Genomic DNA, 15,292 nt, shown 5'->3' with positions numbered 1-15,292 from the left:
GGTGTTATTGAACCATATAATGCACACATAAATGACCCAGGAGCGCACGCGAATGTGGTCTTTGCAGCTCAAGAAGCAGCATCTTTAAATACACATCGGATATTGTCGGGAAACTGGTGAAGGCGCTGGCTCTCCTTGCCAGGCAAAAATAACTTCAAAAATGCAGACAAACACCTTTTCACTGAAAGGTGAACACTCCCACAGAAATTAAAGATGTGCCGCATTCTGAGACCGTCACTCTCAGCACAAAACACCAGTGTCTCGTGTCTGAAAGCAGCCATGCAAGCAGCGAGCCTTGCTCAACCCTGCTCTTCTAATCCATGTAGTTCCTATCAATATTAACCTCTTACAGAAATTCCTGCACAATGTCACTATTGAACTTCTTGACTAGGCGTGCTCCAGAGCTGTTCGTCAGCCCTATAATGTATTTCGCAATCAGCTAAATCATCAAAGTATTTTTAACAATGAGCAGTTCAGGAGTGACAGATCTACTTTCTTGTTCACAACTGCTTATCGCAGAATAGATATCACATATGTTTTCCAGGTGCTGCCTATAGTTAGGGTTCCTTCACAGAAGCCGCTCATGAAAGATAAGGTCATGAAGGAGATGAAAAATGTGTGTGCTTCATACACTTATGGTTTTATCATCAGACAAGATAGCTCTGGTTAAAGGACTGCAGTCAAAAACAGAAAACTGCAGCTCCTACTGAAGGGCGAGGACACAAGTTTAAGACACAGTTTGTGTTTGCTTTGCCTAGTAGCCTCACATAGCGTTTGGCTTTAAAAAAATCATTTAGTTAGGGGCCGGGGATTTAGCTCAGTGGTTCCGCCGCCTGCCTTGCAAGTGCAAGGACCCAAGTTTGATCCCTGGTACCAAAAAAAAAAAAAATTTGTTTAGTTATAGGTTACTCAAGGAAAAGGTGTCAGGTTAGATTAACCCTACTTTGCCAAATTACAGCCCTGGTTATACATCCAGAAACAAAAAAAAAACACCCAGAAGCAATACCCCTTTATGAAAATATCAAAAAGGAAATCTAAACATCTCAATTGTTTCAAAAGAGCAGGTCCATTTTATTTTAGATCTCTATCACAGTGTCTAACTTGGCCTCTCATTGACTTACGATATACAGAGTTTTTCTAAGTTCTAGATAATTGCATTCAATATGTAATTATTTTTTAAAATCCAAGTGATTTCCTTATAACTAACTCACGTGGCTTCTCTATTTAATGTCATTGTTTTGAGAGTACCACTTCTCAACCCCCAGTATATGAAAAGGTTATATAGATCAGAAGAACAAAATTTCCACTTATTCAAGTACAAATTTTCAGGTCCCAGATGAACACTCAATACTGAACCCTTGGTAACAGCAGTCCAGGGTTTAGTGTGTTATTTAGAGAAGAAACAAAGTTCTACAGTTAATGTGTGCTATACTTTACAGGGCTTTATGAGAGCTAGTAAGGGAAAACTTATTTAAAATACTACGTGCATGGTAATTACATCATACAACAGTCACAATTTAGGTATTGATAACTTAGGAAGAAAGAACTGTGTTTTATAAATTCTTTCTACAGCTTCTTCTATATGTGAAAGGATTTTTCCCAAAGTCTGAGTTCAGTAAAGATCTCAAGCTTATGGGAAATTTCCACATGACAGAAAATAAGCCAACTTCTCGTCAGTATATCATTTAACAATTTTCATTCTTTCTCTTAATGGTCACTGGAAGGGGCAATTATATGAATAACTGTGTGTGAGGGAGAGAAAATCTCCTTTAAAAGATGCTTCAAACACACACATGCTTATGTTTAAAATAATTTTTCTTACTGTCCTATCCTTTCTCCTGTCACAGGAAGTCTCGATGATCACTCCAATCTGAGGAGGCTACGTTCCAAAGACCCCTCTCACCCCAGGGAAGGGAGGCTAACGCCGTTGCTCTGCACGGTCCCTGATCTGTTCTCAGCACCCTTCTGCCATCTGGTGATCACTACTCCTTCGGTGTGGCAACCAGTGCCGGGCCAGAACATCATCACCACCACCATCAGATAGTAAGCCACATTGCACAGCCTCAGAAATGTTCTCCCCAACCAATGTAATGCACTCAGAAAGATGACACCAATTTGAGAGAGCAATGACATATGAACATCACTTCTCTATACTCTCTTTCTTGGTCTTTTTTTTTTTTTAACAAAATGGCTCATGATGGAGGGGCCACCCCTTCCTAATCCCTCATCACTCAGCCCTCACCACAGGGTTCTATGAATGCTTCACTCAGGAATGAGTAGGACTTCATTCAGGCCACATTTCCCAAATGCCAAGGCTGAGATGGAGCCGGGACACTGCACATTCAGGGACACCAGTGTGTAAGACTCGGTCCCCTGCTTGACAGCAAGGTCCCTGGTTCAAAGCCCTAGTGGGGAGTGACTCAGCTCACAAAGAGGGCACACAATGTTCCCGACCAAATGACCTGTCCTGTGGCTTGGCCACTGCAATTACACACCCTGTTTTCCCCTTCTACAATGGCCTACAGAAGCTCATACAAGCAATGCATTTACACACATCCGTGTTGGGCATGTGGCCACCTCGTGAAATGCTCTGTTTCCCAGCATCTCCTTTCATGTGCACCATCCGCAAGATGAACAGGCTGCTTCTAGGAGGCTGTTCTTACAGTTGGACCCAAGCCCGACGGAGCCTCCACAGTCATGGCAGCGAAGAGAACACCCGGGTCATGCCAGCCTTGGCCACACTGAGACCCAGCCCAGGATGCCCTCCACACATCATCTCAGACCCAGTGGGGCGCACATCCCTGCAAGGCCTCCCCCAGAGTCCCCTGAGTGCCACTGCAGTCCTTGGCCACTGGAGACAACACGAGAAAAACACTCCAAGAGCCACCACAGCTTCCAGACTTCCAGAAACGTGGGGAATCCTTTCCTTCTCTGGGTCAATTTTGAACACAGCACTCAGAAAGTGAGGCTTTTCAGGAACACCTGTAGTTCCTTTAGGTTGAAGGTAACTTACAATAATAAATGTAGAACTTCAATAGTTAATATACATACAAAGACATTTAGGCATCTCACTGAAGATGGTTCAACAAATTCAGAAGCTGGAGTCACATTTGGCATGTTGGTCACGGTAGTCTCCTCCGAGCGCACCCCTGCTCACGACATTTATCAACTGGGTGCAGCAGGCCTTGTGGGGCCAGAAGCATAGAGTCTAGGAAGGCTTCCTTAAGAGAAACAGAAAGTTATAACGACAAAGTCAGGCGCAGGGTCTTGGAAGGACAGTGAGCAGCCCTGAAAGTAAAGCTTGCCAACCTTGTAGAATACCTGCCTCTAAGAATGCACCGTAGAAAAGGTCAGAACTAGGGTTCTGCTTGTGGCACCCAAAATGCTCTGGTGTTCAGAAGCCATGAGTAAAACCAGCTTCAGAATTCTGAAATACTATCTAAAATGTCTTTGAACTGTTCAAGTTTTAGATTTGCTCAATATACCAGGATGGACATACTTCCAAAACTGATATACACATTTAATGCATTCCCAATCAAAATACCAATGGAATTCTTCACAAATTTGGAGAAAACCATCCTAAAATCCATATGGAACCAGAAGAGACCACGAATAGCAAAAGCAATCCCGGGTAACAGGAGAGAAATGGGAGCATCACAACTCCAGACTTGAAGTTACAGACAAAGCTACAGTCACAAAAACGGCATGGTGCTGGTTCAGAGACAGACGTGGGGATCCGCAGAACAGCAGAGGATGCGGAAACAGCCCCAGGCGCAGTCAGCTGTCTCATCTCTGGCAAGGGGCCAACACACACAGCACGGGAGACAGCCTCTGTAACAGCCAGTGCTGGGGAGACCAGGTGACCACATGCAGAAGACCGAGTCTGCTCCCGTATCTCCCACCATGCACTACCCTGAAATCAAAATGGATCAAAGATCTAAATGCTACAACAGAAACAACCTGCTGGAAGGTAAAACAGACAAGAGTCTTGGTGTCTAGGCATAGGCTGTTATTTATGAACAGAATCCTGGCTGCACAGAAAATTGTACCAAGAAATCAACAAATGGGATCATGTCAAATTAAAATGCTTCTGCACAGCAAAAGAAACAACCAACACAGTGAGGAGACAACCTAGAGAATGGGAAAAAAAAACCTCAGTTATTCCTCAGAGCAAGGAAAAATATAAAGGTAATATAAAGGACCCAAAAAATATTAAAGATTTCCCCCAAAATAAGTGACCCAATCAAAAAATGGGCAAGAAAAGACACTTCTCTTAAGAAGAAGTACCAATGGCTAATAAATACATTGACATATGCTCAACATCACCGGCCACTACAGAAATGCAAATTAAAACTGCACTGAGATGCCATCTCACCCTAGAAAGAATGGCCAGCATTAAGAAATCAAATGATAACAAATGCTAGTGAGGCTGTGGAGAAAAGGAATCCTTCTGCACAGTTAGTGGGAATGTTAACTGGTACAACCACTATGGAAATCAGTGCGGAGATTCCTCAAAAACTAAACCTAGAAAATCCATTTGACCCACCTATTCCCTTCTAGGTACCTTCCCAAAAGAGTTATAGTCATCATATTACAGTGATACATGCACACGCATATTTATAACAGCTCAATTCACAATAGCTAAATATTGGAAGCAGTATGTATGTCCACCAACAGCAGAATGAATAAAGAAAATGTGGTATTTACACACAATCGAGTATTACTCTGCCACAAAGAAGGATACACTTGAGTCATTGGTAGGAAAATGGATGCACTTTAAGACCATAAAGTTCAATGAAATAAATCAGACATACAAGCTTAAATATCACATGGTTTCTTCGCTATGAGAAACCCAAAGTATAAACAGTCAACCACCAGAGAGATAACAGGAAGTAGGGGAGGGGTCTTTCTCAATGGGAGGGGCCAGGAGATGGGGAAGGGGTAGAAAAGAAGGCGTGTTAAGTCCACGCAGCAACTCCCCACTATGAGTGGAGTCATTACGTACTGCGAACATGGACTATCGATAAAAATTTTTAAAAAGAAGAGATTTGCCCCACACTCTTGAACTATCATTTGATACAAGAGTAATTAAGCAACTGCGAAGTAAACTGAAATGGAGAACACGCATATCTGACCTTGATGTGGCACTAAGCGCGAAGGCACACGCAGCCCTTCCTTTTTACCACGCTCTGCTCTCGGGAGCGCTCACGTGTCTCCCAGGTCCTCTTAACTTCCCCACCAGCAGCCAGCGTGGCAGGGACCCCTTCCCTGTCCCAGCCAAGCTTCCCCAGGACTCCGGCAGCTCACTTCAGTTCTCTCACATCTCGAAGGCCTGCGGTTTTGCTGGGTTCCCTGCGTGCGGAGCTGCCTCGGGGCACAGAGGGAGCAGGGTCAGGAGCTCAGCGTGAGGGTTGAGCGAGGCGCACGCGTGCCGAGGACATGTGCGAACTTCCCATCACCCACCCGCACACGCCTGTCTCGCTCACGATGTTTCACATTTCCTTCATCAATCTATCCTAAAGAGAAAGCATTCCGTGTGCGTGTGCGTGTGCATGCGCGCGCGTGTGATCTCTCCTGCTGCGGATGCACCCAGGGCCTCCGCACCCAGCTGATTCCCAGCCCGCCCTATCCCTGACAGAGAGTCTCGCAGATCTGCCCAGTCTTTGCTCCACGTTGCGATCCTCTCGCCTCAGCCTCCTGAGGAGCTGAGCTGTCAGGCATGTGCCGCCAGCCCAGCAAGAACACGCATGAGACAGTCCTTTTCTGCCTCTAACGCGCATGGACCTGCAGGACCACTGACATGTGTCCATGCTTACACGGGCGCGAGAGGTAACACAGGCGCTCAGTGTTGGTGACCAGCTTGGCCACAATCCGCAAGGAAATGAACAGTTTACCCAAGCACCCAAGACTCCAAACAGAGTGACTGGTGGCAATTCTATGGCAAGCACGGAAATGACACCAATTCCCTGTTAGACAGGGCGGTGCTTTGCCTGTCTGCGCCCCAGATTTCCACCTTGATAAGCGCAGGCCTGCCTCTAGAATGCCCAGCCCTCCCTCCGCTGTCAGGTCGACCTCCTTCCCCCTGTGCAGGTCCCTCTCTGTGCCTAGCCGGAGAAGCGGAGATACGGTCTTGTCAGGCTTCAGAGCCGCTCCTGGTCTAATCTTCCTGCTTCTCCAGATCTCAGATACGGAACCTGTTAGAATGTACTGCTTACTTTCCTGGTGCCTGTGTTTATCTCGCTTCTCCTCTCGCCATCTGTCGTACTGCATTTCCTTCAAAAGTGAAAAGTTTTCACAGCGTCCAGAGCTTTCCCTGCAAACAATGCCCTCTTCTCCTCCTCCTCCTTCCTTCCTTTCTCTGCTTTTATTTAGTCCTATTCTGTGTTAAGGTCAAAGTGCTCTAAAGAGCTCAGTTTGCAAACATTTCTACCAGGCGGAAATGCCTATCCAAACAGTTGGGATGGATTTGTAAACGTCCCTGCCGTGGATGACCAGTGGCTGCCCGCGCACACATGCACTGTACCTGCAGAAGGCACCCCAAGCAACAGCCCCAAGGACCTCGATTACCACATGGCACCGCAACAGAATCACAATTACCTGCTTAGTGCAATGAGTCTAAAGAGCATTCAGTAGGGCCTTTGCCTTAGATCAAAATGCCAACTCTGTTTACTACAAACTCGGTTATTCTGATGGACTCCACAGAGAGGCGTAACAGACAAATATTCTAAGTAGAGTCCATTTCCTTTGTCTTTCTGGACATTTTCCACACCCCTTGTTCATTTACTTTAGCCTTTGCACTTATTTCTTGGTTGTGTACACGTCTATTCTTGACTGACAGAGTGTTTAGTAAGTGTTCATGAAAGAATGCCAGATTAAAAAATACCTGGAAAGGTGAGTTTTACACTTGCTGTGTCAGATTACTGGTTTCCTTCTACAAGAATTGTACAGTAATGGGCATAAAAAAAAGATTTTTCTATGTTTACTAAGTACCAAGGACTCAAATTTTAATCTGGTATTAATCTTCAGTAGTTCCGTGGCTTTGGCCAAAGTACTGAAACTGGAAGTCACAGGTGAAAAGAGCAACTGCCCTGCAGGACAGAAAGCTGATGAGCAATGATGCAGCTACTGCAAGATGCCTGACTCCCAGGAGCAGGCAGCGAGTGAAAGTTGTGATTATCATTACTGTAATTATTATAATTGGCACACAGACTCACTGGCGATCTTTGGAATCTCACTGAATTACAAAAAAGAAGCTGAGACAGCAATTTGCATTTGTTATCAGTATTATTGGTGCAACACATTCAGTTATTTTTACTTGACCTTTTAAGAACAACAAAAAAGTGACTGACTTTATTACTGTAATTGCATTCATACCACAGCTTTCTACATTTCCCCCTACACATTCTATGTTTAGGCCTCCCAAAGATGAAGATGATCCCATCAGATGAAGATGGGCGGGCAGATGCTTCACACCGCCTGTTGCCTCCCGAACGACAGAAAAACATAGTGAGACTTTTACACACTAACGGAAAATGTAAATTTTATGAGAAGATTAAGAGCTTTCAAAATCATACTGGATTTAAATTTACAAAAGGCCAGTGCAGAACCAAGAAAATGTCTGTATATCATTTGTGATGTTTAGGGGTAAAAGTAAAGGAGAAACAGCTATGCCCAACAGATGTTTCCCCAAAATGCTAGCATTTTAGCTCAACTCCTCATATCGTCAACAGTCAGATTCAGAGTTGTCAACCATGTTAATTCCATATGATTAAAATAAATTCGCCACCCAGGAATCCCTATTGCCATTCATACTTTTAATTTTCTCTGAAGTAGAAATCTAAATTAAGAGTTAGTAGATTAAATGGCTGGCAGACATGAGTGTAGGTCCCCATTCAAATAACAACTGGAGCAAAATAAAATTGAAATAGCATACCTTTCATTTAAAATACCTACTTATATAATACCACTTAATCAAAACTACTTCTTTCAAGAAACAGGCTCTTCATTGAGCCCAAAACATTACTGAGAAAATGAAGAAATTAACAGGGGCTTACAAATAAGTTGTTCTCTTTTATATTACTCGGCTAAGTTTAATAGTTGTTTAATTCAGTATCTACATTAAAAGTTAAAAAGTAAATAAATAATGCAGATGTTTCCTAATATCCAGAGGCCTACATAAAATACAAGATCACATAAATTCTAATTTTCCTTCTGACATTCACCATTATAAGGAAAACAAACCTAAATAAACCTTAGAGCTCAAAAATATTCGTGGTACTTATAAAAAGTTTAAACATAAAACCAAAAAGCCAATTTCTCTAAATAATAGAGTAATTTATATTAATTTTAATTTTTATTATTTACAACACTGCAGAGGCAAAATAAAACAACTGAAAAAAGGCAGAATTTTCCAACACCGTATATATTTTCAGAGCTACAAACTGAATGTACTTTATGACACTGAGATTATTCGAGAACCAAGACTTGGGCAACTCCGTATGTTCCTGGCTTCGATTTGCTTCAGCAAGACCTCCAGCTGATGGTGCAGGCCACTAAACTGAGTCTGCCACACATAAGCATGTCATCACCATCACGAGGACAGCGCTGCGGCTTCTTACACTCGACACAAAACCAATCCTTTTGGCTTTGCGGAGATTCTCGGAGATACACCTGGGGTCAGAGATGAGGTAGGCCAGTTTCTGGCCCCTTCACACAGGCAAAATCTATACAGCCTCTAGCTCCTTAAACTCAGAAAACGCTGACTTTCCTAAAGAACGGAGTTAGCTGAAATGTGCTCCTGCTTCCAGCAATTGTGGTTTTAAATAAATTGTGTGATTCTCAACAAGACTCTGCTGTGGAGGTTTTCAGAGAGCTATAAAAGAGTGACACAGAGCATCATAAGGTACACTTCTCTCCCGGCCCCAGTAAGAATGCAAGTATTATAACCCTTATTTTTATCTCTGAAGAAGAACAACTTCCCATTTTGCATTGTTGGATAACTGAGGTAAGAAGCACTAGTGATTTTTAAATATTTTTTAAAAAACAACAAAAAAAGCCAAAGTGGCACTGGGTCCAGGAAAACAGAAGGTCTGCCAAGGAACAATAATGTCATGTGCAGGGAGGGAGGGCAGGTGGCGGGGAAGCGGAGCCGGGCCCATGCCAAGCAAAGCGGGGCATTCAATCCGCCCTATCAGCCTTTCATCAGTGTCTGCACTCCAGCCAAATCCAGAGGAAACAAGGAGTCAAAGACTCAGGTCAATAAGCTTATAGGCGATTTGCACAAACATCTCCTCCAGCAAGGTAGAAACAAAGTCATATTGGCTTTTCCTTTCGCTCCTTCTCTTTGAACTCCCTGCTCCAAACGCACCCTGGAAATGTCAATGTTATATGCAAGAATTTAAAGAGCTGAGCTGCTTAATCTCGTTAAGAAAAAAGGCACAAAGTTGCCTGCGATGATCTCCTTCCTCACTGGACTCAAAGCCACAACAGTTGGGAAGGGCTGCCTGGTGCGGACACCGGTTCCTCAGCCCAATCGCAGAAGGTGAAATCATGACACTGAAGGCAGATCCAGGGAGGAGTGGACCTCGGGGTGCGATGATAATAGGAGAAAAGAAGAAAGCAGGAGACGAGGCAGTGTGAGCAGCTGAACGCCCACCCCACCACACCCCAAAGCATGGCGCTTTTGTTCTCTTTCTTCTCAGACTGAAGGGTCCAGAGCACAGCTCTTTGGCTCTGCCTGCACGTTTGGGGAGAGGGTTGCGGGGGATTAGTACCAAGTCAGGTTTGGGCTTGTTACAGGCAGTCCCAGCACAACTAGCGCCTTTCCATGGTTTCCCCTTCATTTATAAACAAAGCCACAAGACCACAAGCACCAGGCAGTGCATCCCGCAGCCTGGATGGTCAAGCCTGACAGTGGCCTGGTCCTGCTCTCCACCTCCCGGACTCCCAGTGTGGACAGACACAGATGCTGACCAGCTGATCTGCAGTCCCTCTGGCTCCCAGCGCACCTGTTTCGCCTCCTGCACTGACCTCCACTTCCGCACTTCGGCTCCTGTGCAGAATGTGGCCGGCCAGGCCCTTCTCCCCACTCCTGTGTGGCTCCCAGCCCTCTCCCAGCCCTGGCACACTGCAGAGCAGCAGCCACACAGGTGGGGCCGCACCTGGCTACACCCCAGCTCTCTGCTGTCCCCTCTGGCTTCCCTGGTCATAAGCCCCAGGGCCACCGCTCCACCCACACACAAGGTCTCCCCACCTCGGCACCTGCTCTGCTCCTCCTCACGGTTCGGTGATGTGAGTGGGATCTGATGCTCTCTCTGTCCTCCTGCGACAGGGACCAAGTGACATCAAGCTGTGCCCAGCACGACTGGGCCTAGCATCCATGCCTTGCTGACTAGACGGCGGAGTGCTACCGACTCCGATTACTGGAGAGGGCAGGAGGCTCTGCCAGCCCAGTCAGGGCCTATTGATCTGGACTTCTCCTTCCACATCAACTATTCCAGGGCACACCTGACCCAGGCTTTCTGTATCTTCTTTAAGACACCTTACATGTTCCTCTTTTAAAGAATACTTAACATGAACTTTCCCTTCTGCATGCCCCCTATGTTGACTCTTTTGGGGTACAGTGAGAATGTCTAGCACTATACCTTCCTTTGTGAGTTTCCATCCTGATGCACTTTGTCAACCCTAATCTTCCCAGACTGAAGACCTCTATAGCCTGCCCGCCTCCAGTGTATGCACGGTACTTAGTGATTTCTCCAGTTCTTCTACAAATCGATACCAGACGAGAAGTATGGTCTTCTGCCTTCTAAAATCAAATTTGATGGCCTTTTAGCCCTTTCATCCTACTTAGGGATCATGACTTCAGTGAACTACATGCAAAGACCCCCGGTGACTTTCCTAGATAAATGCTATTATGCCTCGAAGTCCTCACTCCTAGGCTGTTCGTTGGGGCCATTTTTTCAATAGCACTCCATTTTTCTAGCTTACAGTGACACCCCCTGATACTCTTCTTCCTGTTCCCATATCCTGTGACATTCCCCTGGAATGCTTCCCCAGACATGTTTATTTTACTTCCATCATTAGCAAACTTGAGGATTTCAGTGAGGAAAGCAATCATAGTAGCAATCACAGTAACAATCATAGTAATCAATCATAGTAAACAATCATTGTACGTGGTTTTAGAACTGCTCTATGCCAACTCCACCATGGAACTCCCTGTTTCTGAGTGTCTCTAAGAATTGCTAATAAAGGAAAGGGCTCCTCTTGCCCCAAGACAGAACTCGAACTGTGAAAGCCGGCCTCCCAACCACGTGTGCTTCAATTCGTATCAGCTTGTTTAGTTCTGGGCATGCATACAGATACCGCCGTGTCTCACGCGGAAGTCAGAAGAAAGGAAGACAGAATAACGGAAGCAAATAACTCAGTGCCCCCGGAAAAACGCAGCACTTGTGGACCCAGTCTTGATGTCTTCATCATCTGTAAATTCAAGGAAATAATTCCTGTTTGTTTCCTTCCTCTTGGAGATACTGTGAAGGCAAGAGGCCAACCAATCTAAACTCATGAACAAAAGAAGACGATGTAAATGGAAAAACTGCTTTCATTTTCCTAAAATTTTAAAAAATTTCAGAGTGCCACAGCAAGCCTACAGCAGCATCTTTTCATAAACACAGTTCATTTCTTTTTGAAGATGAAAAATAGGGACATGAAATAAGCAACTAATTAATGAATATGAAATGTCACGGGAAACATGAATAGAATTGCCATGTTCAATTTTAGGACCGGAACTATTACAATATCTCTGGGATAGGGTCATATAATTAAGAATTTTATACATCAAAGCTAACATAAAATGCAGACCGTCATTTTTTGGCACTTCTGTGGAATCTTACATTATAAAGAGTGGGTAAGGTCATATTTAACTATAGGCTTTATGTAATGACCAGTAACTTTACTACTATTAATGAATGCTTTGAGACTTGTAGAAAAATTTTCCCATTAACTAGAACACAGGTAATATCAATGTGTGGCCAAGGAAAATATTACAATAAATAAGTAAAGAGTCATTCTAAAATATTGCACACAATAGAGAAGCCATGCTCCAAAAGGAAGTAGGAACTTTTCTCTAATGATAAACTATGTGTTCATAGATGTACAAATAGAGACCTTCATTATCACTAAAAATGTTATAACAGCATGATAGTTTTTATATATAATTCGGTTACAAAAACATGAATGAAGATGTATAGCACCTCTGCATGTTTTCTCAGTATTCTCCCCTAGAAATGGGGCAAAACATCCTGTTCAAAGAATTTAGATATTTTAGCCATGTTTTATGGTATAACATTTTAAACTATCATTTTACATTAGAAAAAACACTTACTATTCAAATTTTCATCAAACGGAGCCACTAAAGTAACCAGGTCTTGGCCTTTAGACAAAGCAAGTTCAAATAAACCAGTTCATTTTTCTGTCTACACCGACACATTTTAAGTGGCCATCAATGATTTAAAATGTACAAAAAAGCTGGGGATTTAGCTCAGCGGTTTTGCCGCCTGCTGCACAAGCACAAGGACCCGAGTTTGATCCCCGGTAACAAAAAAAAAAAAAAAGAAGAAACCCTATGCTAAAATGTACAAAAAGCAACTTTCACAAATCCTGGGTAAAAATACTTCACTTTGGATGAACATTTCTTATGTTCTTTGCCAATCATGATATTGACAGTGTTAACTCTTTAAATACTTTTATTCTTTTAATTGATAATTATCATCTCTCCACCACTGGTAATAAAACATAGTTGTGTGCCACTGAGACAGATGTGAATTTCCAAAGAAATAGTAAGTTCTAACTTTCAGACAGAAAACTTTCTCTTCCTATTGTAACTAATCAACTTTAGTGAAAAGCGGGTAACATCCTCTGTGTGAACTCAAGAGAGACAACGTCTATTACAGAGTGGTCTTCCTTCCAATCACTTCCCACTGAGCTTCCCTGGGAATTCCCTGGCCTCACATTCCACAAGAGCAGAAAAATAATTTATTTTCCTATTACATAGGCCACAGTCATTTGAAATAGTTAATATTAGCATCTACCCTGCATATATGACATGAAAATAAGAACTGTGATTCTCACCCACTAGGACTTTCTAAGTTTCAAAGTAAACACCACAGAATTATTTTATAACACACGTATTATGTACTTTTAATGTGGTCTCTGTATCATATTAAATATAATTTTGTGTTATTTAACCTTTTTCAAAATTCTCAACTGTTAAATAATATCCACTGAATACTATTTGTAATAATTGTCCTTCACTCCTTCACCGTCTTTTCTCAGCTCTTAAAGGCCTGTCATTTGTTCTTTTTCATGAATTAGGGTTCTGAGTAGCATAGATGGAGTTTATTGTCTTAAGACCATAGTTATAGCATCATGAACACATCCCTGCAAGTCTATTTCTGTCTGAGAAACTACTGACTTTGTAGCTCTCACTGAACACAAGCCTTAAGCAGTGATCTCAAAATTTAAAATCTATCTAATGATAACTGTCAAGACTGCCTCCTTAGAGAAAGTCAATTGACAAAAGTCTGCGTCTGTACCTTGACTCTTGTAGCCATAACAGCCAAAAGAAAAAACTACCTAACGGTGCCTAGTAGTTCCCCCCCTTTGTCACAACAGCACAGCCCGAGGTGGGTGCACCACGATGTGTGTCCTACAGTGTACTTCCTGATGAAGAAAGGGAATAAGATGTCTGCAAACATCACCGAAAGGCTCAGCCCCTTCGGCCAGCTCACAGGCACTGCCACAGCTGCAGATCATCACGAAACGGTCGTAGCTCGAAGAACAGCTAAGGAAAATCCCAATCTGGACCGAAATCTGAATCAACATGTGCCAAGAAGGCCTGTTCTGTCCAAACTGTTCTCATTTTTGACCCAGCCTCTGGCACAGGACACAGGCTCGTTCGCCATGTGCTCCAGAAAACCCAGTAATAAGGTGGCAGAAGCAGCTGTTCCACACCCAGGAAGTGATCCCCAACTCCCGTGAGACCATGTGCTGGTGTGAAGGAAATGGAAGATCCACCTCACTGGCAGAGACAAAGCAATCGAATGAAAATAAATCACAAAAAAGAACAACAAGAAACCTTGGACTGACTTTCAGCGAAAGGGAGCAGATGCAGATGTGCGCCCGGCAAGGACAGCACTGGCAAGGCCGCCTGTTCCAAGTCAGGCTCAGAGGCTCAAAGCTATGGCTCCAGTGCTGCCGGGTGGAGGTCAGGAGCTGACAGAGGATCTGGCACGATAAAAGGGCTGAGCATCTCCTTACTTTACAGTGCCTGGAAAGGCCCATCCTCGGGGTGGAGTCAAAGTTAGTACCTAAGGCATGCAGTTTCCCAAAGCAGCGACCCAGAAGCTGGGGCTGGGTTCTCACCACCTCCCTCGGAGCTCATGCTCAGGGCCTGAGGCAGGGCCTGCCAACAACTGTGTTACATGCAGTAAATACTTGCTGGAGGAATGAGTCAGAGATGTTAAATGTGCCATGGGTAACTGGACAATCAGCATGCAAATACTTGCTGACGTATAAAAAATGGCTTTTACTGAAATGTGATTACTTCTTTGGTCCCTCAAAATAATAACTTTATATTTGAGAAATTACGCACATGTTCTCGGTCGAATGACTGATGTCTCAGACTTGGAGGACTTTTTTCTTTCCCACCCTGTGGTCCAATTTTTACAGTCCGCAAAGTGCACTCACATAGGACATCCAGCCACCAAGGATTACCTTTGTTACAAAAGTATTCCACCTCTTCACAGCTCAGATTTCCGGGCCCAAATCCTGAGGGGAAGTTTTCCTCCAGCGGAAAGTCTCCTTTGGAGAGGACGTCAGTCTCCTCTGAGGGACACTCTTCCTCCTCCTCCTCAATGGCGTCTTCAAGCGGCCCTTGAAAGAGAATCAGGGTCACTGTACCAGACACATCCAAGGAGACAGCAACACAAATCCTTACACAGGGTCTTTCTGATGCCGGCAGCGAAGACAAGGAAACCCAAGCAGTCCCGCCAAGGAGGCAAGGCCACATCCACACCACAGGAAGTGAAGCGCTGACCCCAGGAAGTGCTGACCATGTGAGAGACCAAGGGCACCAGAAGTGGCTGCACCTCCACCCCCAGCCCAGGCCCCAAACTTATTTTCTATTCTCTCCTAAAGAGCAAAAGTGTGTACTTTATGTTCATTTGTTAGAATTAACTGCCTGCTAAAGAGTACAAGTCTCTTTTACACTGCTGGACAATTTTACCTGAGATTTTAA

General features: G+C 44.0%; 1 protein-coding gene across 5 annotated transcripts in view; it reads right to left on the bottom strand.

Moving 5' to 3' along the window:
* Zfpm2 (zinc finger protein, FOG family member 2) overlaps positions 1–15,292 on the bottom strand; it is a 407,643-nt gene that overhangs the window by 305,976 nt on the left and 86,375 nt on the right. For 3 of the 5 annotated variants that reach the window (XM_087190836.1, XM_087190838.1, XM_087190835.1), the window contains one exon: positions 14,770–14,928. The exons of the other annotated variants lie outside the window; for them this stretch is intronic. In XM_087190836.1, the coding sequence (XP_087046962.1) occupies positions 14,770–14,928 (159 nt within the window). The remainder of the gene's footprint in view (positions 1–14,769; positions 14,929–15,292) is intronic. 5 annotated transcript variants of the gene reach the window in all.

Source organism: Heterocephalus glaber, unplaced genomic scaffold, assembly GCF_053883595.1.
Source record: "Heterocephalus glaber isolate CG9 unplaced genomic scaffold, H.glaber_assembly_v1.0 deba00001556, whole genome shotgun sequence".
NCBI classification, from domain to species: domain Eukaryota; kingdom Metazoa; phylum Chordata; class Mammalia; order Rodentia; family Bathyergidae; genus Heterocephalus; species Heterocephalus glaber.
This window is presented reverse-complemented; position numbering and strand designations above follow the sequence as displayed.